We start from the raw sequence: 27,407 nt of genomic DNA on the forward strand, positions 1-27,407 counted from the left end.
ATATTTTGCATCAACATTTGGATATGAAAAAGCTATCCGCAAGATGGGTGCCGCGATTGCTCACGCTTAACCAAAAACGAAATCGTGTGAAGTGTTGCAAGGACAGTTTGCAACTGTTCTAGAAGAAACCGCAGGACTTTAGGCGTCGTTTCGTCACTGTAGATGTTACATACTACACTCCTGAGACCAAAAAACAATCTAAACAATGGGTTAGCAAGGGGGAATCTGCGCCAAAAGAGGTGTAAACCGGTCCTTCGGCCGAAAAGTTATGGCGACTGTGTTTTGGGATTCGCAAGGCATAATCCTCATCGACTATCTGAAAAAGGGTAAAACTATTACAGGTGCATATTATTCATCGTTATTGGACCGTTTGGAAACCGAGCTGCAAGAAAAACGCACACGATTGGCCCACAAAAAGTCCTTTTCCATCACGACAACGCACCCACTCACACCTCAGCAGTTGTGGTCGCAAAATTAATGGAAACTAGTGGTCGTCTAGTGGTCGAAATTCAACCATATACGATTTAATTTACAATACCACTTAACATACGTTCAAGGATAATTTTTATTTAACTCAAACTTAAACAAACTCTTTTATAAAACTCTTTTCATATGAGACGTGAGAATATCATCGCAATGTCTATCGATTTTGACGTTTTGTCAAATACGATCAGATACTATGCATATGTGTGTAATGTTTTATTTATTGATTTAATGTACTTTATAAGCATTATTTTTGAAAAATATTAGCGTTCTGTACTTCTCCTACACATAAACTATAAGTGTACCAAATTTTATGCTCCTACGTTGGCGCAATTTTCGTAAAAAGCGGTTCAAAGTTTTTGCATCACGTATTTATATATAGATAGGGTTCCAACTCGTTTCTTATTCCCCCTATTTTGTAGACTTGGCTTCCTCGGACTACTGTTTGTTCCCCAATATGAAGAAATGGCTGGCGGGTAAAAGATTTTATCCAAACGAGGAGGTGATTGCAGAAACAAACGGCTATTTTTCAGACTTGTACAAATCCTAGTATTCGGAAGAGATCAACAAACTAGAGCAGCGTTGGACGAAGTGTATAAGCCTAAAAGGAGACTATCTTAAAAACTAAAAACGGTTTACCCCAAAAAAATAAGTAGTTTTAATTTTTGCACGGACTTTTCAAACGACCCTCGTAAATCTGTAGAGAGGTCAATTCTGTACATGAAATATATTTCCAAAATAACTATCAGCGGGTGATTAGTGATCGATACTGACGCCAAAAATGCAATCAGAAAATTTTTTGTCTGTCTTGTCTGTCTGTATGTTCTTTATAGAAACAAAAACCACTCGACAGATTTCAACGAAACTTGGTACAATTGTTCTTCATACTCCTGGGCAGGATATTGTATACTTTTCATCACGCTACGATCAATAGGAGCAGAGCAGTGAAGGGAAATGTTGGGAAAACAGGAGAACTTACTCCATTTTTTAAGCTTCCGTCGCGTGTGCAGCCTTAATGGTTTAAGCTACACAGAAATCATGTATGACGGAAATGTTCTCCTTAAAATTGTTTAAAAAATATTCCACGACAGCAAATGTGAGTCAACCATAAGAGATAGCTCTTATGGTTGACTCACAATAACACGTATAACTCCCGATAGCTTAGCAGTTCGGAGCTTTCTGATTATATTTGTCTACTCTTACTTATAAGTTATAAGTAAGAGTAGACATTGTTATAAGTTATAACAATCTAATTCATCCCTAATTAAAAAAATGTTAATATTATTACATATTAAATAAAAAAAAAAAAACATAAAAATCGGTACAGAAACACAAAAGATATACATGAATTACGCTAAAAAGCCATCGTGCGTGAATACTGAATCATGCAATAAGGATTATTTTTGTGTAACAGTCACCGCGCTCGGCGCGGCTAGCCCCGGTAGGTATAAAAAGGCGGCGGATCCAAATACGAACTTCATACAATATTTGGCTGTTGATGCGAGTAGACGTCCCGAGCATTCGACCTTATTGACAAACAATATTGTGTATCAGCGCGACATAGTCTTTAAATAAATTTAGTTTATTTAGTTTTCTTTTGTTGTTATTTTATAAAGTAGGTATTAGTTATTTTAGTAGTGTATTATATTCGTTAAAATTGCAAATTATTATTAGTTTAAATTTTATTTCTTTTTAGGTGAAGTAGTAATAGGTTAGTAGTAGTTAGTTAGTTAGTAGTTTATATTAAGTAGGTAAAAGCGTAGGTACTTTTATTAATTATAGGTATAGGTATTATTAATTATAGTCGTTAGTTTTCGGCAAATCGGCAGAAGAAAGAGCACATCGATTAAACTCTATGAGAGTTAGTGCCTCAACTTCTCGAGCCAATGAAACCTCTCCAGAGAGAGAAATGCGATTAGCAGCTAAAAGAGAGCTGAGCCTTACCATTGACCGAGAACAACATATGTTATCCCGCGAAGCTGAAACTGCTTCACAACGAGGATTGCGGCTCACAGCTGACCGCGTACGGCATACATTATCTCGCGAGTCCGAATCCTTCACTGAGAGGGAATTACGGCTTACAGCTGATCGCGAACGGCATATTTTATCTCGCGAGTCCGAAACCTTCACTGAGAGGGAATTACGGCTTACAGCTGATCGCGAACGGCATATTTTATCTCGCGAGTCCGAAACCTTTACTGAGAGGGAATTACGGCTTACAGCTGATCGCGAACGGCATATTTTATCTCGAGAATCTGAAACTTTTACAATATGAAAACCATTTGACAAATGATAGGGTGCACCATCATATTATTCGATCTCTTCAAGATGAATATAAGCATGAACAACGACTAGAGTTGGGACGCGAATATTACAATTTTTTGAGACAGGAACGATTAATAACTTTGTCTAATGAAAGATTAAGAATTGAAAATATTCGGTCTCTTGAAACGGATGAACAGCGGCCCGTCTTACTGCAGACAGATTTCGACATAGTCTTAATGACTTAGATGTTCTCATAGAAGATCCATCTACTAATTCGGTGGCGTGGTCCGACAAATATAAAAGTGGGTTTGCTTATAACCTCACCATTGATTATAGATCGTCTTCTGTGATAGGCGATATGGGCGTAGGATGTACTTTTTGTAATGCCTTAAAGTGGAGTAAGGAGTCAGCTAGTATAATATATATGTTTTTGTATTTAAAGTTGAAAATCAGAAAATGCCTACTAACGATAGTTATTACAAAAGGATTATTTAATAGAATCCTTTTTTTTAAGGGGGAATATTATTCAATGTCTTCTCCCGCTTTGTGTGAGGCGAGAGGGCTTGCAGACTATGTACTGTGTACGGCCGCCCTTAGAAACTGTTTCTAGGTTGTCAACTCAACAAACATATGGACTTCCTAAAAGTTTAATATTGAAGGTAGGGGCAAAATATATGTTAACAATTAACATAGATACTGCTGATGGTCTAACTAACAGTTCTACTGGAGTATTGACAGCTATTGATTTTGCTATTAACAAAAAAACTACTGAAAAACGGCCGTTACGGATTTGGCTAAACTTCGATGAAGCTGTTATTGGTAAAATTAAAAGAAATAAAGCTACTAGTTCACTAAGTCGATATAAAAATAGGTTAAACAGAAATCGGACAACTCTTCTAGCATTTTTTGAATTGTGTGGCACTGATAGCTTTGCCAAAACTTTACTCTATGATGAGATTCCCGCATATTACACATACGATAAACAACGTGGAATATTTAACCGTCGTCGTCGAGGCTCCCCAGTAGATGGCACACCTGGAGTTTACAAGGAACATGTAATAGGAAGAGTTTACACTGTACATCCAAACAATTTTGAATGTTTTTATTTGCGCCTATTATTACATACAGTGTGTGGACCAACATCATTTACTGACTTACGAAAAGTTGATGATATTTTATATCCTTCTTACCAAGCAGCTTGCCAAGCTCGACACTTACTCGAAAATGATCAGCATTGGGACGATGCTTTAGCAGAATTATGCGTCAGTAATAATCCACATCGTTTGCGAAATCTGTTAGTTGTTTTTTTGACTTTTTGTGCTTTGTCTAACGCTGCGCAGTTATGGGAAAAATATAAAGAGCAACTCTGTGAGGACTTTTTCAGGAACATCTCACGTGATCAAGATACTGAAATAAATGATAATTGCCGTGATTTAGCTATAAATCAGTGTTTGTTAGCTATTCAAAAAAATGAATTAATTGCTGTCGGAGATAATACTTTATCAGAATATGGTTTGCCTACTCCTACTATAGCTAACGAACGAATTAACAGAGAATACGCTGCAGAACTTAATTATAATGCTGCAGAACCATTGGAAACCTTAGAAAACGGAGTACCAAGTATGACACCTGAACAAAAACAGGTATTTGACCGTGTCTGCCATAGTGTAAACAATAATTTGGGACAAATTTTATTTCTCTATGCACCTGGTGGAACTGGGAAGACGTTTCTCACTAAATTAATATTAGCCGACTTAAGGAATCAAAACAAAATTGCACTTGCCGTTGATTCCTCGGGTATAGCAGCGACTTTATTACCAGGAGGCAAAACAGCACATACGATGTTGAAAATACCAATAGACCTTGACCGCACGGAAAATCCAGTATGTGGTATTACTAGAAACAGTGACAAAGTGCAGGTTATTCGGGAGTGTAGTTTAATCATCTGGGACGAGTGCACTATGGCTCACAAAAAAGCCATAGAAGCAGTGGACAGGACTCTGAGGGACATCAGGCACATAGACCAACCCATGGCTGGTATAACTGTTCTTTTTTGTGGCGACTTAATACAAATTCTACCGGTGATACCACGAGGAACACGAGCTGATGAACATATTATATATTATATCCCTGCATTTAACAACAAATATGCGGGTAAGTCTCAGAGATGACCCACATGCACAACAATTTTCAAATTTATTATTAAAAATAGGCGAGGGATCGAACAACTTATCCAAATGTTTAAATGATGACTTGTGTTGTACTGTTTCGTCGGTGCAACAGCTAATATTTGCGGTGTACGGAGACTTAAGCAGCGTTGCGCATCAGCACAATACTTGGTTATGCAAAAGATCCATTCTAACTCCTCGCAATGACCAAGCATCTGTAATAAATAATGAAATACTGTCACATATTCAAGGAGAAAGTCGATAGTATATCTCTATTAATAGAATGATGGATCAAGAAGAGCCCACTAATTACCTCAAAGAATTGTTAAATTCGTTAAATGTTTCTGGACTTCCTTCACATATAATTAAGTTAAAAATCTGCGTTCCTATTATTCTTCTTCGTAATTTAAGTCCTCCGAAACTTTGCAACGGCACTCGATTGAAGGTCGTTAATTTACAACCTAACGTAATTGAAGCTAAAATTTTAACGGGTTGTGGTGCCGGGGAAAGTGTTTTAATCCCTCGAATACCATTGATTCCCGACAATTTTCCATTTCAATTTAAGAGAATACAGTTTCCTGTAGCTTTATGTTACGGCATGACAATAAATAAGGCTCAAGGTCAGACCCTAGCAGTTGCTGGCGTAGATCTTACCGCGAGTTGTTTCTCACACGGCCAACTTTACGTAGCTCTTTCCCGTGTGAGCAGTCCAAGAAACCTTCATGTTCATATTCCGGACGAGCTCACTAACAATGTTGTGTATGCTGAAGCTCTCAATTAACTTTCTGTCGCATTGTCACGATCACTTTTTGCAAACTTTTCGTCACTGTCAGTAATTTACTGCTATATGCTACTTAGCAAGGTCGGAATGATTATGAAAAATATACTTACTACAGAACGCGAGCTCAACAACAGTAGCTCAATAGTTAAGATTATCTAATTATCCTTAATTATTATTGGCCTAACCGTATTTGGGTCCAATAGATATTTATAAGATGTCATTGTCAGAGTTACTCGAAATGGAGAAATAAACCATCCACGCAAAGACCGACATCCGCGCGGACGGAGTCGCGTGCGGAAGCTAATAAATAAATAAATTCGATGGTTTTCCAACTCTGGAACACGCAACATGTAATTGGCCGTGAGAAAAACATGGGTTTTCTAAATCTAAGCCACAAATTGTCATTGTTTGGCCTTGTGACTTATTTAAAGTCATAGCATATGTTAAGCGGATTGGAAATTGTAAACGTTTGAATGGTATAGTCGAATCTGAAGGAATCATTGGGATCCGTGGTAAAAGTACAAATTGAACAACTACTAATAAATTAAAAAATAATTAACAAAACATTGTAGATCTAAACCATTCTCAGATCCCCTTGAACACACTATAATAAACTACCTACTGAGCTTAAGTGCCTTAAAGCATGTCTATTAAAAAAGAAATATATAAATGGCTCAATCAATATAATTTTTATAGTCCTTAGGATTATAAGTTTTAGTTTTTTAATTAGCCAGTATTTGGTATTATAACATAGATACAAACTCACATTTCTGTGGCAATATTAAATATTTGCATGCTTATAGATTAAGCATAACATGTAAATCCCATTTAAATTGGGAGGGAGGAGGAAGATCCTTGTATACCATGTTTTTGAGCAAATAAATATTATATTATCTAATACCTTTAAACGAGCAATTCTTGTATGTATATATGTATATATAGAATCAAGATCTCGGAAACGGCTCCAACGATTTTCTTGAAAGTTACAGATTAGGGGTTTTTCGGGTCAAAAAATCGATTTATTTAGGTTCCAGGTCCAAGAAAAGCTCGGTTCCTAAGATAAGTTAATAATACATTTTCTTCATAACCATGAATAGAAGAAAAGAAAGAAAGGAAAGAAGAAGTGTTTGATTTGAGGCTAGACCAAAAAAATCAATTGTTTACTTCAATTATTGATTATTTATAACAAATGTGTCGTTTTAACTCACGCGTTTACTTGAAAATGCCTAAAAGGTCTTTGAAAAGAACGCTTTTAAACAATCTAACTTCACATCGCGACTCGTCTCAAGAACACCTTGAAGGAGACGCGTCTCAACAAACGGGTAAGATTTCTCAAACTTCGCGCATAGTATCTTCGGACTCATTTCTAGAAAACGTTCATGAAAATAATCAAATATTCGCTTGTCCCATAGGTGTTTCTCAAACTTCATACAGTGTTGAATTATTTCAAGAAAACAATTATGAAAATAATCAGGATTCCGCTTGTCCCACACGTGCTGCTAAAGTAAGATGTTTGCAAACTTGACTAATATTATACGAGCAAAAAGATCTTATGATTTAGAGTATTCACGAGAGCGTGCCTCATAGCGTTTAGCTGCTGAAATTGACGAACAACGGGAACAACGTCTACAAGATTTACGGTAGCGTGCCTCACAACGTTTGGCCGCTGAAAACGATGAACAACGGGACCACCGATTAGAAGAACGACATCGAGACGAAAGACGTCGTAGGGCTTTAGCGCTTAATAATAATTTACCGACATACAAATGTGCTGTTTCTACAGCTGTGCAATATCACGCCTTAGAACCATTCGAAATTTTGTGTATTCATTGTGGTGCATTGCATTTCCCTGAGGAACGCGTTTCTAATCGTATAAATTACATATTTCTTCAGTATGCAATTCATACTAAATATAATTTTCAAAAATCGCTACGGAGCGAAGCTCGGTCAACCAGGTACTTATTTATTATTAAAAATAATTATTCTTACCGCAGCAGATGCCATCATACCCGAACACTAGAATAAAAGCGTCATTTTTATCTAAAAATCAGCTTATTTACTTAAAACAGTCTTAGTACTCAAAAATTATAAAGACTTCTGAGTTTCTGTGATATCTGATTCTATGTTTTTTTTCTAATAAATAGGCTGAAAAAATAAGGGTAATTAGGCAAGGATTTTGGAATGTGAGATAGTCGTCTCAACAACCAAACGTCACGCCTTTTATCGCCGAAGGGGTGGGCTGAGGTGCACCTGCACTTTACGGCACTTAATGCCACTGTACAATGTACAGCGTTCCCACTCTTCACCATTTGTGTTGTCCCATATATTAGGGGTTAGCCTATTGCCATATACAGTTGTCTGAAAACTTCTGAAAAATCTTTAGTTTGATTACATAATACTCAAAACCTATAATATGTTTAAAGTGTTATTGATGTGAGTAAGCTACATGTGAAAATACAAAATAAAATCTTATGAGTACAGTATGCTTCTCCTAATATTAGCAAAAGGTTCTTAGAGCTTACGTTTGCATGACACTTAGTTCCTTTGCACTAAAACAAATATAAAAAAAGGAAATAAATATACATACTTCTCGGCGTTACGCCAATATAAAAAAAAACCTTTATAATTAATGTTTTTTTTTTGGAATGTTATATTTATTTACCTAAGTCCATCAGTAGGGGTTACAATGTTTCTAAACATATAATTTATTCAATTATGATAAGTTTGTCTTAAATTATTGTACAACTTTTAAAGTTAAACACAGCATGCATTATTTCCCGAACGTTATAGGTACACGAAGACAAGAATTTACTACCCTATTAGACTTAAACAATGCACGTATAGAAAACAAAAATAACATATAAAACCAAACAAACTAATATAAAATAAATAATAGAGAATATAACTTAAGTAATAAGTAGGTACAGAAAGAATAGGATATTACATCTTAGAATTATTATATCAGTTTATTCCTTTACAAAGGAAAATCACTTTACAGCATTCATTTTAAATCTTTTTAATATTTGAAAATACTACCTTGGCTGTACAGTTTATTGAAGCATACTGAAAAAAAAAAATTGTCTTAGGTACTTGTCTTCTCAGCATTCGTGACATGTGGTTTCAACACGGTGGGTGACCCACGTAGTTCAGAAGAATTGCCAGAGAATGATTCGATACTTATCCTAATAAATGGATCAGAAGAGGTGGACCAGTACCGTGGTCAGTCCTTTAGTTGACTAAAGGACTGACCACGGTACCAAGGCTGATTTGAATCAGCCAGGAATGATGAAAACTATCTCTTATTTAAGTCGACTTGAACTAGAACTGAGCCGAGCGAAAGTGGGAACTATACGTCGGCGTTGGCGCCGCAAGCATCGGTCACAGTGCAGTATTCTACAAGTAGGACTTTGTGCGATGTCAGCGTTAGAAGGATTCAAGCATCCGAAGACGTATTTATTAATGAAAGAATTAAAGCAAGAAACTCACTTGCACTTTGGTGCCAGGAGGATTTTCACCAAAGAGAACAGTAATCTAAAATTTGAGAAACCATAAATTATTATCAATATTTAAAACAAATTCACGTTTTTATTGAGGATACTATTATTTACCAAATATAAATATTCTAGTATCAATACACAAACAACACGATAATTCATTATTGAACACGATCACCCAATCTTGGAAATGCGTGTCTGCTAACCAAAACGAATTAATTAGTTTCGAAGTGACCCACTCAAATGTGGATAATTGTTAGTTGGGTCTTATTACATTTCCGTCCAATAGAAGATACAGTAATACAATCGATTTGCTATACTAACGATGATCAGCACGTTGCCACGTACCGGTGTTTAGTCCATCTAGCTGCTCAAAAATCCATGTTTGAAATTCAATTACAGATAGAAAAATAGTAATAGTACCATAAGATTAAGGTTGCCAAGTGGACTACATTATATACTGTAGAACAAATATTTTAAAGATTAATGAAAGCGATGGAAACGTATTACAGACATTTTTACATTTTACTTGAAATGAAATGGTGTGAGAAGTGGCTACTTTTTACGTAATTTTCATTAAGCTGTTAAGAATTTATTTTTAAAAGGTTTTAACTTGTATAAACTATAAAATGAAGAGCTTCTAGCATGTGCTTAAAATAATAAATTAATGGTCTCGTAAATCGCTCGAAGTTTCCTATAATATCTGGGGGCACGGCAGTGCCCCCGCCAAGTCGAGCAAAAAAAAAGCGGCACGGCCGTACCATCCTTTTCTCGAAGCAATTCGGGCCTTTTTCGACCCCCTATAATTCGGTTGTGGATAAAGCAAGAAACCTGAATCTTCAGTAACTAATCCGGCATTGTATAAACACGGAATATTTAAAATTTCAGTCAATTTGAACCAGTAGTTTAAGAATGACAACTTGTTAAAGTTTCTACATTTTGTCACTCACTGACTCACCGATCATCAAAAGTCCAAGGCACTTCTAGCAGACTTAGAAGCTTCATATTTGGAATACATATAGAGTTTAGTGTCTTAATCATGGGAAAACTTAAATATTTTGTAATTTCGGTCCAGTTTTCCAAATACACCAACTGCATCAATAACTTTGTAATCCCATATAAATATATGGGATTACAAAGTTATTTATGCAGTTGGTGGTTGGTGGTGGTTATAAATTTAATAGGTGTAGATAGGTACCTACCATATGAGGCAAGGGAGGGGGTATAGGGTGGGTAAGGGTGTGTTTAGCCCATGAAACTGAACAACATTATTACTTGTAAAATGGTCGACGTAATGAAAAACACATGATTGGACATGTCTTGAAGTACGAAAATCTAATAAAACAATATATTATAATTTAAATCTGTTATATATAAAACCTTTAACAAAATTCGTTAGAAGTAGATGGTATCAAAAAGAAAGGCTCTACAAAAAGAAGTGAGATCCCATCAAAAACATCCTGTAAAAACCCAAGTCTCGCAGCTCAGTCTTTCTACCGTCAAAAGTTGTGAGATCCATGTAATACCAAGTCGGTTAATCTATTTAGTGTCTACTTGAAGGACCTTCTGTCTTAAGTTATTACATAAGTTATTATCATGCCAATATTAAAAATATTTAACGTTTTAAACAAATAGATCGACTTGGACATCGCATGAAAACAAAATGAATATTACAATATTATATTAGATTCTTTAGTCTCTCGCGCCTCACGCGATTGAAACTCTCGTTCCTGTTGGTCGCTGGCCCGTCGTGCTGTGTAGTGTGATACATACTAATAATCAAATCAAGCGATGTCCAAGTCGATCTATTTGTTTAAAACGTTAAATATTTTTAATATTGGCATGATAATAACTTATGTAATAACTTAAGACAGAAGGTCCTTCAAGTAGACACTAAATAGATTAACCGACTTGGTATTACATGGATCTCACAACTTTTGACGGTAGAAAGACTGAGCTGCGAGACTTGGGTTTTTTACAGGATGTTTTTGATGGGATAGTGAGTATTTCACCTGTGACGGACTCAATTTCCTTGAAAACAAACCTAAGAGCTGCCATGCTTCATTATTGTATTATTGTAAGACTGCGCCGATAGCTGTATCGCAGGAATCTGTCGAAACGCAAGCTTTGAGCTGAGCAGTCCGTATGAACTAGAAGAGCAGCGTTGGCCAGGCTTTCTTAGCAGACGCAGTTTGAAGTGTTCAACAACATGCCATGTTCCTTCAGCCTATTGAAAACTTGTATTAAGTGATCCTCATGTACTTCAGGATTTCTAGAAAATACGAGAATAAATCGTCCATGTAACAATATACAAAATCATCCCCTCGTTATTTCGTCTACGAACCTTACAAAGGTTTGGCCCGCATTCCTAAGACCAAATTTAAATAGGCCAAATGTTGTTGCGGTGACGGTTTTAGGAATGTCCTCGGGGTTGACAGGTTTCTGATTATAATTTTATTATGCTTTTCATATTCTTATTCCAAATTTGCCATGGTACTAAAGCGAGAACTTCCTTGTGTCAAACGTGAATCGGACTTCATAGCTATTCCTGCGCGCCCTTTTTTTTTTTTTTTTTTTTTTTAGGGTGGAAAATCATCCAATGACTTCTCCCGCCTTGGGCGAGGCGAGAGGGAGTGTCAGACTCTTACTGACTAAAAACCACCCCGTTCCTACTCCTGCCCGTCGAGCCGGAGCCCCGGTAAACCCCCTAGGTTGTCCGCAGCTCCGGATTAGGCATCAGCCCTACTGGGCCCCATCTGTGGTGGTCTGATGGCTCTTTGAGGCGCGCGCAGAACGCGACGCGCCGCACGCACGGGTCTGGTTCTGGTCGGGCGGCGAGCTACCCTTGCTCGTCGTCCGCAGACCCGCACTTACGGTGGCCGGAGATCGTCGCGCAATCCCCGACGCCCGGAGTGTCTCTCGCGACGGCTGGGGCGTGAAGAGGTTCGTTCTCTCACGCGCCCCGCCTCCTCCTTAGCTAGCATGACTGCTTCGCAGAAGGAGGAGACGGCACCCCAGTCCCCCTCGCTCCGCACCATGGCTTGTATCAGTGCCGGACGCGAGAGGGCGCCGTCGCCGACCACATCCCTGAGGACACGGCGGTGCTCAGCCCACGCAGGGCAGACCGCAAGCGTATGTTCCACCGTGTCCTCCGGGTCCTGCGCGCCCTAAGCTCTCGAATTTTAATCCGAATCTCGGCAATTTCTCTGATTAGAACATCCGGGGCAGACCTGGGAAGGCTAAGTCTAAGTCTGCGAGACCGTAGAGGAGATATCCGTATCCATTATCCGTAGCCATCATCCGATATCCGTATCCATTCTTGATCTTCAGGGGGTCACCAGTTTGGTGAGTGGTAAGTATGGTAGACGAAATGATTGAAATTAAATTAACATTTTATATTGGTAAACAATATAATTCGTCGGTAAATTCATAAAATTAATGACATACTCAAGAACACAAAACAAAAGTTACAATTTTGCTATATTGTAATATAAGAAATCGAAGTAAATGTATAAAACTACAATATTATACACACCCTTATATATATATATTTTTTTTCAAGTTACTTAACTGATGAATGCTTAGCGTAGGGATTTTAATAATTGGTTCGATTTTGTAGAATGTTTGAAATTATGTTTTTTTCAACCTTTTGGCATTCACAGCAAAATATTTTCTGTTTTGATTACTGTCTCTACTGGTAAATGGCGAGAATAAAAAATGAGTGGTTAATTTACATTTACTTTAATATTTTAAGTGTAATACAACGTTGGCCAGTTTTATCGAAGACTAGCTACTCCCGCGCAGTTTCACCCGCTGCTCTGCCACTATGCACGCGTGAGTGCCTGATGTTTTATAGCCAATGTCTTCCTCAATAATTTAGTGTATTTGCCAATACAAAAAGAAGTATTCAAATTAGACACACTAGTTCCGGATATTAGCGTGTTTAAACAAACAAACAACTTTTCAGTACTTATAGATAAAAAGTACGATAGTTGTCGTCTTGTATCGCGAAATGTAGTATCAACATTATACTGAGGCCGATCTGGAAACCCCTTTGTCGACAGTTTCGACAGTATATTGTGATTTGAAATCTCTAAAACTTTTCGATGGATATCTGTAATGTTTGCCAAATGCTGGCTCAGCGTATTTTTTGAATCTTTTGTAATCTATCTCTTCTTGTTTCCAATCTTCTGCCTTCACGTAGAAAAAAACAGATTTCAACCAAGTTGGTATAAATTCGTCCATAAAGTGAAATCGCCGGTGCCACACTTGGTGAGTCTTACAGAAGTTCTCCTCGTTACCCCCGAGCCAAAAAGGAATTCTAAATAAAGAAAAATGGTTTTATTTTATTTAGTGCCCGAATTCATTTGAAATTGAGAATAAACAAGAGAATTATATCTTGTATAAGATACGAAAATCCGAATATGGAATAAAAAAAAATATGTTTGGGTAACAAAAAGGTAAATTAATACTGTAAATAAATTGTGCTCTAATAAATATAATAAGTATAATTTGTTGTTAGTTTAACCGATTAGTTGGAAACTAAATATCAATTTATGAATTTATGATACATTTTAATATAAGTATATACTTACAGACTGATATATCTTAACGCCCATCTATACATGTTTGTGTGGAAATACGAAGACTTCATATCCATTTGTGAATCTGAACTTGAACTGGATGCACCAGCAGCTACACTGATCACAGAAAGCCCAGCTTGATACCCGTCAACTAGCGTTACAAGACCTTTTTCTATGTTATCTTTCGAAGGCCAGTTTATTTCGACACTGCTTTCTGAAAAAGATAAGAAATTGTCCAGTTATCAAAAGTTCCTTCAAGTTTATTACTTTGGATTTAAATATACTTTACTAGTAACAATGTGTAGGAAGGTGTGAAATAATACTACGCATAAACATATTATAATTTATTATCATTATCTTGCTTACGTCTACGGGTAACCAGAGACAAACAAACAAAATGATATGATTCTCGCATATCTCTTTCGTTTCATCAAAACTTTTGCGGTATGAAATCATGTATAATAGAAATGAGAGGGATTTATATTTAACAGCATATTAGTAAAAATTTAACCACATTATCTTACCGGTTGTAGGCATAGCTAAGTCGAGACCCAACCTCGGCTTCCAGAAAAACGTGCCAGGAATTGTGCACTAAAATGATAAAAATGATAAAATTTTATTTGATTTCGATAATTTAAAACATTCCAGCATTACATTGAAGTCTTCTAATTCTACGAATTTGGACCACATCAAATGAAAAAGTTTTAAACCGGGGATTTTTGGCGAAGGCATCACACACTAAAACTACGCAACTGATTTTGATGCGGGGTTTTATTAGATAGAGGGATTCAAGAAGAAGGTTTATATATATAATAACTATAGTATAGTAATATTACATAATGGAGAAATATTGTTATTTTTGAGGTTTCTAATGTGATGTCGTCAATTGTCAATGTTTTCCGCTTACATTGAACACGCAGGCTGAACAATGAAACCTACGAACCCTACGAGATTTATCAATCACAATCATAAAATAATGTACTCATTATTTGTACACATTGAAAAGGTCTACAGAAAACTCCGCTATGGTATATTATGTCTATCTCTTATAGATATCCCACAATAACATTATTAGATTATTCTTAGACGGCTAATTTTCGAAGCTGTTTTAACCAATAGATACAGCATTTTATCCTTATCTAATTATATAAATAATAGCTTAAATACATTGTTGATTTAATATAGATTTGTATGGTGGTTTACAGCACAAGATTTAAATGAATAATTTCCAAGATATGACAGATTTAAAATTGCTGGACGTAGAGCGCATGCGCGGTGCTGGCCGGCCGGGGCGCACAGTGTTTCATCCGGAACATGCTAGCTAGGCAAAAGTAACTAACAAATTTCCAGAACTATCTAAATACGTAGCCAATCTCCACTATCCCGGTTCTAAGAATTGTTTTGCACACATTTCAATAACTGATGAGCTAATTCGGGCTGTTATACAAATAAGGTGTAAAGGGTTAATTAGTTGCAATTTCGCTTCTAACGAGAAACATTATAATATGCTAGTAAGTTTTATGCTTGTGAAAAAAAAACTGTGATGGATTTTGTAGCTGAAGGTATGTACTTTTTATTTTGATTATAGGTTTTCCCCACTATTTACAAAACGTTGCAAAATTTTGATATTGCAATATTGCCTACTGATAAAACTACCATGTTTTAAAAAGAATTACTCTGAACGGATTAAGATTTGGAATTTGGCGCCATTATTACTTTTATTCAGCTCAAAATTATCTATCCAATGATATATAACAAACATAGTTATTGGAAGGTGGGGCCAGAATTTGCATCCTCCTTTGCTGAAAAAAAGAAAAGTTCCGGAGGCAATCATGAACCCTTCTTGGTAAATCATTCTACTTACTGGGCAGAAGATTTCAAGTGTAACGTGATTGTCCACCACCCCAAACCCTCAACATCTACTCCGGGTCGTCCTACTAAAACTATTGAAGACCTGAATGATTACTTCACTTCCAAGATAGGTTTAAGTTGGAAATGGGTTTAATAGTGTATATGTTACAGTCATAGTGATTAAATAGCAATTATTCATAATGACTGGTCATTATAAAAAAGCGCCAAATTCACTAGACAATGTAATAAATTAATCACTTTATCTGGACATTATTAATAATAGGGAGTCCAAATTAGTCAAAGTAATAATGCATGTGTAACTTAAAGTTCACAAGACCCTTACTTGTAAGAATAACTTGTAAGAATAAAAATTTATCTTTAAGATCAAAGACTAATTTGTTTTGGCATAAATTTGATTCGTATAACGTTAGTAGACCTAATGACTTATGTAGGAAATGGTGGTGGTGAACTAGTAGTGCCCTATACATAATTCCGATCAAACTTATTTGCTATAGTTTCTGTAACAATTAAATAATAATGTCGGTTAAAAAAATTGTATGCTGTGCAACAGAACTCAGTGACAGAACCGAATTGCTACAAAAGCGACTCCACGTAGTCTTGTTTGTCCTACCCCTAGAGTGTAATTTAAAATCGCGTAGGCGCGTAGGAGCGAGGCGGCCCGCGGGCTGAGGAGCAGGAGGCTTCTAGCGAGCCACCGTGGCTGAGCCTGGCCGGCGAAGCCGGCCAACAAGCCGAAGCCGCGGTGGTGAGCGAAAGCCGTCTGCGACGATTAGTATGCGTGGGGCCGCCGGAAGCCCGCAGCGCCGGAGCCATGACAGTGTGGCGACACATTGACAAGTAACAAGTGACAGATGACAGAAATCGCCTGCGCATCTTCGCGTCTTCCTCCCGTCAACGCAGACGCCAGCCACTACGCACCTACCCTCGCAGCATCTATTCCCCGACTCACCGTGGGACCCTGCACCGCTCACCCGACTCACTGGGCATTCAGCGGCACAGTTCCGACTCACTGGAACTAGGGACATTCTTCACTGGCTCTGGCACCGCTCATCTCAAGCATCGACAGCCGTCTCAACAGGATCGACCTCCGGTCTTGGGGGGGAGTGATGTGGCGACACATTGACAAGTAACAAGTGACAGATGACAGAAATCGCACATAGACTATCGACGAGCAAACCAACGGATGACGTCACAAATATCCTGCATCGCACATATGAAGTTTACATGCGAATTAACACAGATAGAAAATCTCAACGAACAACAGCTGGGCAGAAAGCCCGCCAGGCTGATCACCTCGCCTGGTCGGAGGATCCTCCTTTTCTTAGGGAACTTTACTCTCTGTTCCCTAAAACAGAAACCCTGCCTGCTGCATGCTTCATCTATGCTTGCATGCTGCTCGTTTTATTACATTATCCAAGTCTTCGAAGATGGTATATAAAATTGCTAGTTAATGTGATTAATTTTGTGACATTTATCACTTTATCTAAATTGAGTAGATGTTATATATAATTGCTAGACAGTATTTATAATATCAAGATTTATTACTTTGGCTGTAACATATAAACCAAAACCTGGATATTACAGGTTTAAATGTTTAAGTCTTAGAATTTATTATATCCCATCTTAGACTGTTGTAGGTTATTATTATACTGATTTTCTTAATTACTATTTACTAATTACAATTTTAACTGGAGCAAATTAGGTACCTAATGAGGTCCCACTGTGCAATTAGTAGCTATGATATCAGTAATTGAATCATATTATGTGTTGTTTTATACCATTGCATTTATATTTACGTGTCTTAATTACACAACTTGTCTGGTAATCTTCGTTTTCTTAAAAATCGTACCCCTGCCCCTAGTTACCTACTAATCGCCTTTTATTTGAGTGTTTTGGACGAATTACGCAATAAAACGTCACATTGAAGCCGTATGATAAAAAACATCAATAAATAATTTTGTCTAGCTAGCATGTTCAGGACGAAACACTGGTGCGGCGGTCGGCCAGTACCGCGCAAGCGCTCTACGTCCGCGGCCTATAAATAGCGCGACAGACACCGCGATTTTCCCTGTAGCACTTTGAATTTTACAGCGATCGAACGCGTTTATTATCGGAGCTCTCTAGCGACGGAAATAACATATGTACTTAATAAAAACATGCTTTTCAGCGCGACATCGTATCAGTAATTATAAGTTACGATAAATAATTGTATGACAGTTTTAAAATATAAATGATATTATTCTAATGTTGATGATCTATTCTAATGTTATTTTTAATACGTATAAAACATTTTTTAAATCGGGTTTATAGTAATTATAAGTACATAAAGTAAGATAAGATAAGATTCAATAAAAATCGAATGTCAATAAATTAGAGCTTAAAATTAATATGAGGGTTTCGTTATGTTCACGTGAGAACAATTGCCTGTTGATGACGATTTCCAGAGATGCTGAAAAACTTGGCAATGGAGAGTTAACACAAAGTGAGGGAAGGATTAACCTGGAAAACCTTTGTGTTTTGATAAACAACATCCAAGAGTTAGTTAACAATGTCTATCCTGACATTGATAGCATAAATTGTAAGAAAATATCTTGGTTTAAAGAAAAAGCGATTCTGTCACACACAAACAAGTAGATAAGGTAAATAAATTGTTTTTTTCAAAGATTGATGCGCTGACGAAAATATACTGATACTGATACGATACTGTTCTCGATTTGGAAGGACCTGTTCATTTTTCGACAGAATTTCTAAGCTCTTTGAACTCGTCTGGACTCCCTCCATACAAAATGGTGTTGAAAGTAGGTTTTTGTCCTGTTATTTTATTAAGAAATCTGACCCATGGCACGCGTTTGCTGGTAAAATCACTGAAAATTTTCATAATAGAGTGCACAATAATAACAGGAGTTAACACAAACATGCGGCAGTTAAATGATATGAAATTCGTTGAAATGCTTCTAAGGATTAGAATAGGAATCATTACCGAAGAAGACCGCCGCATATTATCACAACGTTTAATTACACTAAAATCAGGTTCTAACGAATGTAGATTACCTACACGAAATAGCTGAATTTCTTAGTACTACAACTTTCTTAGTCACCTTTCTGCAGATACAGTTTGTTTGCTGCCAACTAGAAATATGGCTCAGCAACTAAATGATGCCATGCTGCAAGCTAATCCTAATCCGGAAATTACACTTAAAACCACAGATAGTGTCGATATGTCGATCTCTGAGATGTAAAAAGGCTCGCGAGTCGATAGAAAAGTATGAGGAAGATGCTTCTATGACAGCAGGTTTAGAAAAAGCTATAGTTATTAAAAGAGGAGTGAAAGTAATGTTGAAACGAAATATAGATGTTTCTTTGGGTCTTGTAAATGGTGCTATAGAAATTGTTGATAAAGTAGAATGTTATTTGAACGACAAAAATAAAGCAAGAAGAGTTATTATAATTTTTAATAACGGTTTAAGACACGAACTAGCACCTGTAAAATCTAAATTTGAAATTATCAATAGAGCATTCGTTCACCGAGAACAGTTCCCAATATGTGTCGCGTATGCTATCACGATTCATAAAAGTCAAGGGCTAAGTTTAAATAATGCTCTCATTGATATCGGGTCATCCACATTCTCTTGTGGGCAGGCTTATGTAGCTCTCTCTAGAGTGACTAGTTTACAAGGTGTTCACCTTATAAATATAGATTTCAGTAGTAATAAGGCACAACAGACTGCGATAGTTGAATATCGTCTAAGAGCCAAGTATCGCCCTGAACTATCGCTTATTGTAAACAGTAAGCCAACGAAAAGTAAAGGCAAAGATAGAGAATGGACCATAAAAAAGGCATCTCAGATGCACAAGAAATATACCCAAAAAAATGGGAGAAAAAGAAAAATTGAGCGACAAAAAATTACTCGTATTTGCCGCTCGTTTTTTCTTTCTATCATAAGCAACCTACAAAAAGAATGAAATCCCATAAAAACGTTTTATGTTAAATGTTGCCAAGACGAGACCATATAGCTCGCACTGTCAAAAAGTAATAATCAGATCTAGTGTGGAGCCAAGTATGTAACACTACATGCCCAGCCCTAAATCGATAAGCCCTAATTTTACACTCAAGTTACGGGGAAATACTACAGCCATAGCTCGTACTGCGTAGTTCGTAGTGCGTAGCAGAGATTTCCCGCTATAATCTCGTAGGTGTCCAAACCGTGGACGTAACTGGCGAGTCGGCCGCACGGACTTTTTGCTTGAGCTTTAAAGTCTATTCAATCTTTTAAACTCTTTCCGTTCTCGTCTTGGCAACATTTAACATGAAATGTTTTTGTGGGATAGTTATTACAAAAATATCTCACTCTTTTTTTTCGAGTTTTGATTTTATTTTATCTTGACACAAATTATATCCCACCTACTTCAAGTCAACATCTTTCCCACCAAGATTTAAATATTTTTTATTTACTGTGATGCAATTTAAGTGGTGGTTCTAATTTTTTTTAACCGCATATTTATAAGCTATTTTTATACTAAATAAATAAATATTAATCTTTTATAAATTTTAAAGAACCTCTAATCAGATATTGGTGACGCTTAACGACCTTTTAAATTTCACCAACCTATGAGTGAACCTAGGAAGTAAAGTGTTAGTTAAGTAACTCATAGTTAAGGGATTTAAAACAGCCATAATTAATGTAGCATTTTCGACGTTTAAGGTCACAGTTCTAACTTATCCCAACCAGTCGAGTGCCTACATAAATAATAATCCCTAGGGGAAATGAGGACACCAAAAAGTCTTCCTTGATTATTTTACAACCAGAAAAGTGAAATAAACATATTTTTACGATTTGGCTAAACGTCCATTACTAAATTATGAAATATAGACGATCTAATGATCAGATTTAATTGATTGATCAAACCATGAACCATTTCATGTGATACTTGTGAGCAAATCTAGAATTTGTGATAATATACTCCTTAGTACAATACTGTGTATACGACGCCACCACAGCACTGCCGCCGCTACTTCTAGGTACTCTTAAACAACATCTAAAAATAGAATTGATAATCCCCAGTTTCTTGTTTATGAGCCTCCTTTGAACACTTTCGAAACACGCTGAATAAACAAAATGATCATAAGTTCTTCGAGGCAAAAAAGATTTGGGAACGATCTCCCGTGCCCAGTTTGATCCACGCTATTTAAGGCAATACCTGTGTTTGACCATTAAAAGTTCGTTTGGTTTCAAAATTAACAAAGGTGTCAATGTTCAAGAACAAAAATCCCAAGAAAAATGTACGATTACTATTAGCTAGTAAAAATTACAAATTCGAAAAATTTTGGACGAGATTGACTAAAATATAAACTAAGATGATGGAAATTATTGTTGTGAAAATACTTACTTGTGCTATTGGTATATTTATGAGCGTTACGTAAATGAACATCATTTTCACTTGGTGTTTCTTGAAAAACGAATAATCCATTTTCGACGATGATGGTTTCAATTCTGAGTCCGCTTCAGTTGTGAAATGATACCTTGATCTACCCAATATTGTTATGAAGAAAACAAATTCCGGCTGAAGGAAATTGTTTTGAAAACACTAAACGTATTTGGTGTTAGACATTCTCAAATGTGTGCTAACAATTTTAGTAATCAGTTACCTAGTCAACGTTTAGGAATTTTTACTTGAAACTACTTCGTTGGTAGCAGGATTTGCGTTCCATTCTTGAAATCTCAGTACCTAGGTAGTATATACCCAGCTTGAATCTCTACCAAATTATTCGTGGCGGTTAACTACTTAACTTCGCTCATTAATTTCTATTCTTATTCGTACGGTAGCTTTCTTCATAGTACATAACTGAAGACGATAATTATAAAATTATGAGGCTAATGTACACAGAATTAGATCACGGGTGTAACGTGTCGTAGATCATACAAAATTTGAGTGGCACCACCCAAAAAATAAAATTATGGTAAAGACTTGTCCCCAATAACATGGCACTCATAACATAACTGGCGAAAAGACTAGGTATAACATTGCATTTTTTATGTACTCCTCTGTCTATCCCTTCGATAATTAATATAAATTTTAACACTTCATAGTATTAAAATATTACCTCATCCCCGTAGAATCCTTCCAACCATAAACAGTTCAGTAACAAATATAACAACTACGTAGCCCATAGCCAAATTAAATTATAATCTAAATAATTTGGATGATACACGTGGTTAGAAAGATTTGATAAAAAAATACCAACAGTATTGTAATATGTACATAGGTATGCACATCCAGAACACAAAACGGAATATATATAGGTAAAGATTGGGCCCACTGAAATTTACCTACTTTGGCTCAATGTCTACAGATAATGCTTTTTAAGCCGACTTCCTTGGCTATAGAAGGTTAGGAAATAGATTGTGAATTATGGCTGAGTAGACTTCTTTGTGTTGCATTTAGAAATATAATAAATATCAGGCTTGTCAGGGTTTAAGATCAATAACATTAACATGCGGCGCTGAACGCATATCAGATAATTTGTGCTGTGCTCGTTATATTTCTTTTCCATAAAAGATAAAACCAAATTACAAACGCAAATACAACCTCTTATTAAAAAAACTACAACGAAAACAGGATCTAAAAAAAGCTAACAAGAACATTAGAATTCCATAGTTTTATTCCATTTATGATGACTGCAACTGCGCCCGCGCAATTTGACCCGCTGCTTAATGCCTCTTGGTCGTAAGTAGCTTGATGTTTTATAGTCTATCTATACCTTTCTTCGAACCTATGTTAAGTATCTAACACAGGTTCTGGAAGTGAGTATATCCGATCAAACAAACTTTTCATCCTAATAGTATTACTAGCTTCTACCTGCGGCTTCGTCCGCATTCCAAATTTTATCCCGATCCCTTCAGCCAGGCAAACATTTATAATATTAGTAGTAGGATATAGGATTAGTTAAAAATACATAATCTATATATTAATACGTGATGCAAAAACTTTGGACCGCTTTTTACGAAAATTGCGCGGACGTAGGAGCATAAAATTTGGTACACTTATAGTTTATGTGTAGGAGAAGTGCGAAACGCTAATATTTTTCAAAAATAATGCTTATAAAGTACATTAAATCAATAAATAAAACATTACACACACATGCATAGTATCTGATCGTATTTGACAAAACGTCAAAATCGATAGACATTGCGATGATATTGACGTCTCATATGAATAGAGTTTTATAAAAGAGTTTGTTTGAGTTTGAGTTAAATAAAAAATATCCTTGAACGTATGTTAAATGGTATTGTATATGGTTGAATTTCAACCACTAGGCGACCACTAGTTAATTATAGTATAGTAGATATAGATAAATAACAAGACAAATGAATACATGTAAGTTCTTTATTATCTGATTCTGTTTAGGGTGATATTTGAAATCTATTTAGATAAATCTAATCTGCAGATTATGCATAATTAAAGTACGGAATCTATTTTCAAACCCAAGTTTATATTAATTTGGTCAATAAATCTAGAAAAATGAACCCTATGTGATTATATTCATTATTTAAGTTAAATAGATTTCTATATAAATATATTTACAATAATTAACATTTTGTAAAGTTTATTTTAAGTTTAATTTACAATTTCAAATAAAACACTACAACTTCTGATATACACCGGCAGCGATGTGCTGACATAATAAATCCCCAGTACCTAGTAACTAATTGATCCCGCTTAAATTACACAGCTCTTTCACCACCAGTCTAATCACTAAGTCTGTACTTAAACATGTACACAAGTGATAATTATTTAGAAGGTAGGGACGCTACGGAACGAGTTTAGTCCCGCACAGTGAACTTTATTACTAAGCCGGTATCAGCTACAGGAGAAATACCATTTTATTTTACCGGGCTAATATATCTACGTCCACTTGTTTCTAATAACGGAACTCAGTCGTCGTCCCCACATTAGGTGGTATCATACAATAGTCCCTTGCAAATGTTGGGGATCTGGGGTAGGAGTGACACTTGGGAGCGAGGGACCCAGAGATGAAGACGGTAAAGCAGCTGCCACCTCTTGGTATCCACCGAGTGGTATACTGGGACCGGGCAGACGCTCTAGCGGATGTTCTTCTGGTGGCGTTACTTCTAGACCAATACTGCCATTTAAAGCTATTTTGAAGGCATTCTGTTGCTGCTGTTGTTGTTGGTGTTGCAATAATGAATTGAAATGAGATATACCAATTTCTTCGAGACTACTCTTGCGGCGGCGAGATCCTACGCCACTCAACCCTTGCCGTAGTGAGTTAGATCTTCTTAACAGTATATCATCAACGACCCGAAGTGAGTTAGATCTGCCACGAAAATCTGTGATAATTGTGGGGCTATCGGGCAGGGATAATGAATTGGCTTTAGTAGTTGATAGCGGAGGCGCTCGTGGTGGTACAAAGCTTGCCCCGATAGTTGATCCTCTTCTGCTCGAAACTCCCTGAGCTTGGATTAATGCTTGTGAACAAAAGCTGATATTTGACTTGCGGCGGCTATTGTGGCGTTCAAACGTCTTTTGTGCAGAGAAAGGTGACGGGCGGACTAAGTATCTAAAAGAGAAGAAAATATTTATTGTTAAAAAGCAATTTTTAATATGTAGAAAGTTAGTTTCATGCAAGGACGTTGAAAAAAGGCGGACATAATGTCAATTAGAAATGATTGAAGTACAAAAATGACTGTGATGTGTTTACGTGTGCGGGTGTAATGGGTTACGCACAGCGACTAGGCTGAGCGACATTGCTATTTGCAGCGGAAAATTATTATACATTAATTTAAATCTGTACCTACTACGAAGTATTTACCCAATTCATTCGAATTTATAAACTTGCAACACTATGTAAGAAGTGTAATGACAGACGACTGACTATAACTGGTATCTTATTGTGTCAATATGTGTTGTCTGCTTGTAAGTGTGACGTCTTCTGGGTGGCTCAGTGGTTGTGACTTTTCGTAATCATCCAATGACTGATCCCAAGGTGTCAGACTGTTACTGATAAAAAACTACCCTGTTCCTACTTCTGCCCTTTGAGCTGGATCCCCGATAAACCCGCTAGGTTGTCCGCAATGTATCAAGAGACTAAGTCCACCATTTTTCAAGGTCCTTGGTTTCATGTGTGAATTTACGTACATAATGTCGCCCTCTTGCAAGTTGAGATCACAGCTTGGATTTATAATAACGTAGGATAGACTGTTCCTCTTTTCACTAACATCATCATAGTCGATACCTGTTAAGTTCAACGACTCCATTCTAGATCTTACTAGATTGGCTATTTCAGCCCTTTCGATTTGTTGAGCATGATTGTCTCGTGCTTCATCCGCTAGGCTTGTAGAATACTGTGAAAGCAAAACATATTATATAGCGCTCATTTACCTTTTTAGACATTATCTCAATAAATCGTCATCAACAATAATATAATATGATTTCAATAGAAATTTCATACATTCCATGTTACGTGAGAGTATCGTTGGGTTTATATACAATAACATACACATTATTGTTGGTGCCTGTGCGTAAAGACAAACATGCATGAACTGCTTTTGTTTTGCACGCTCTATGGGTGAAACAATACTTCGGGTATAGTGATAAGAATACGATTGAAATCAGTAGTAATCAGCATGTAAATAATTATTTCTACACTGTTGCTCCAACTACTTGGAGTCAGGCTTAAAATAAGTAAAATGTATGCGCAGGCAATTTAATGTGTTAAAATAAAGGATATCGATATTATCTTTCTTAAGACGTTCAATATATTATTGTATTTAATTATAATTAATTTAATTACTAGACATGACAACCAAATAATGTTTGCGTTCTTAGTTTAAGCTTCATAACATTTGTGTTGGGTAAAAAAGAAATTCTATTAAGACAAAAAATATTTATGCTTTCGAGAACCTTGTAAAATTACAATCAAGTATAATATATTGGGGTCCAATACACGAAGTACGGATCCGATAACACATACTAATCACGTAAAAGTAGTAAGCTCTAATTTGATGCACTAATATATAATATTAGTCTGACCTAATATGGCCTCATAGTTTAGCTGATTGATGATGGTATACTCTCAAGTATTATCTTACATAATTTTAGAATTATGACCCACCGCAGTTGTTTAAAACAAATTCTATAGAAATCATTTATTTATTACATACACACTTTCTTTATTTATTTTTTACACTATTATTATATATTTTATTGATTAAGAATAGAAGATATTTATATTCTTATTCACTTATAACAATAGAAGACATTTATATTCTCTGTGACTATCATATTAAAATATTCTTCGAGAGATACACTCGAGATAATTACAACTAACACTAAATATAACTATTGTGATTATTAATATTAAGTGAAATACTAAAAGTCACTATTTACTATTTCGTTTAAAACATCGCTTTTATTTGTTATGTAGGTATATGGCTGACGTGAACAGAAAGCTTGACTTAGATGACCGACTAAATACTTAAAAACTGCAGAAGATATTTCTTCTCATACTATTTCTATTTTAAACTATTAAAAATTAAATTATTATTTTTATAAGTGCAAGCAGTATGGCTACGCGGGTCATGATTCTAGGAATGATTTATCTAAAAGTCTATTGATCAATGACGGTGAATTTTAATTAATTTGCATGCTTTGACTGATTTGTCTTAATTATTCCATAATGTTATGTAATCTAATGCAGAGATTATTTTATACTCAACAGTCACACCTATATTTACCTAAAGCGAATGACCCTGTGACGGTCAAATCAAGGAACGTACTTAAATTCATTTCCAACCTTTTAAGTCCTGTAAATATTATTAGCAACGATTCAAAAGTTATGAACATTTTTTTTATTTGATCCTTTCACAGCGTGGCATATCTGTAGGTCGATATACCTAATCTTCTGTTCTAGTCAGACATATCCAGCTTACGTAAAAATGAGTTAATATTTAAGTTTATTTTTATTTCTAGATTCGCAAGATGGCCACAATACTAAATGAAATTATGTCAAGTAAACGTTAAACATTGTGTTATTATATCAATTGTTACACACCCTATGAACTCATAGTACATTATCAAAACACCACACCTTGTAATTCTTGAAGAGGCACATATCTCTCGCTAGACGGCACGTGCGATGCCAATCGTACCTTCAGAGCTGTTACATATAAGTAGTGTTTCAAGTGCATAAGCCGGATATTTTTTTAATTAAAAAAAGTTAGTTGTTTTTTTTATTTTACTTTATGCATCGAAAGTACTCCTTGTGGCAGTTGTTTTGCCGCGGGAAGTAAACGACGTAAATTTCACGGTGTTGGTCAATCTAATAAAAACGTGTTAATTAAAGTGATCGAATCGCATTTTATAATGGACTACGGCCCAAGTGGCGTTGTTTCTTTATTAGATAATTATAACGCCAATATTATAATTATTAACTCTTGTGCAAACCCAATAATTAGTTTTAATTTTAAGACAATATGGTCGTTAGTTATCATAATAAGACAATTCAATTAATATAATAATACCTATTATGTGTTCAGGTTACAGCATATTATTTATATACGAAACTAGCATATCCCGCAAATTTAGTTTCGCCTAGAAAATTTTACTGCGCATCTTTATTAAGTTTTCTTACATAAGAACCGTTCCTTCTCCCAACAATAACAAACTCATTTATTATCAAATAGATTTATCGAAATCGGTATAACTGTTCTCGAGATTTTCGTTTAGCGATTGATTTTAT

The 27,407-nt window shown here is 36.0% G+C and overlaps 3 protein-coding genes across 22 annotated transcripts in view; all 3 read right to left on the reverse strand.

Annotated features, from left to right (window-relative positions):
• The window catches only part of LOC118269137 (keratin-associated protein 9-9-like), a 72,929-nt gene extending 63,479 nt beyond the window's left edge, over positions 1–9,450 (reverse strand). Inside the window, exons 1-5 of one of the 4 annotated variants that reach the window (XR_007707151.1) lie at positions 9,306–9,443; positions 9,184–9,228; positions 8,734–8,760; positions 8,220–8,246; positions 7,687–7,713 (exon numbers count right to left, since the gene is read on the reverse strand). Coding sequence is in view for 3 of the 4 variants with exons in the window: in XM_035584083.2 (XP_035439976.1) it covers positions 7,687–7,713; positions 8,220–8,246; positions 8,734–8,760; positions 9,184–9,228; positions 9,306–9,353 (174 nt within the window). In the remaining variant the exon portion in view is untranslated. Of the gene's footprint in view, positions 1–7,686; positions 7,714–8,219; positions 8,247–8,733; positions 8,761–9,183; positions 9,229–9,305 lie in introns of all 4 variants that reach the window. The other 3 variants (XM_035584083.2, XM_035584074.2, XM_050704479.1) reach the window with 3 other exon arrangements.
• Positions 9,451–12,748: 3,298 nt separating this feature from the next.
• Positions 12,749–21,504, reverse strand: LOC118265681 (uncharacterized). Its single transcript, XM_035578740.2, has 4 exons — positions 21,035–21,504; positions 14,299–14,365; positions 13,787–13,988; positions 12,749–13,512 (listed from the first exon to the last, which is right to left on the reverse strand). Exons 1-4 carry the CDS (start codon positions 21,113–21,115, stop codon positions 13,218–13,220), a joined length of 645 nt encoding a protein of 214 aa, XP_035434633.1. The 5' UTR covers positions 21,116–21,504; the 3' UTR covers positions 12,749–13,217.
• Positions 21,505–23,014: 1,510 nt separating this feature from the next.
• The window catches only part of LOC118262398 (potassium channel subfamily T member 2), a 57,124-nt gene continuing 52,731 nt past the window's right edge, over positions 23,015–27,407 (reverse strand). For 14 of the 17 annotated variants that reach the window (XM_035573705.2, XM_035573694.2, XM_050704465.1 and 11 more), the window contains 2 exons: positions 24,806–25,011; positions 23,015–24,227 (listed from right to left, as the gene is read on the reverse strand). In XM_035573705.2, the coding sequence (XP_035429598.1) occupies positions 23,609–24,227; positions 24,806–25,011 (825 nt within the window). In that variant the 3' untranslated portion in view covers positions 23,015–23,608. Of the gene's footprint in view, positions 24,228–24,805; positions 25,012–27,407 lie in introns of those variants that run through there. The other 3 variants (XM_050704466.1, XM_035573828.2, XM_035573820.2) reach the window with 1 other exon arrangement.

The sequence above is a fragment of the Spodoptera frugiperda genome, chromosome 25 (genome assembly GCF_023101765.2).
Source record: "Spodoptera frugiperda isolate SF20-4 chromosome 25, AGI-APGP_CSIRO_Sfru_2.0, whole genome shotgun sequence".
Classification (NCBI taxonomy): domain Eukaryota; kingdom Metazoa; phylum Arthropoda; class Insecta; order Lepidoptera; family Noctuidae; genus Spodoptera; species Spodoptera frugiperda.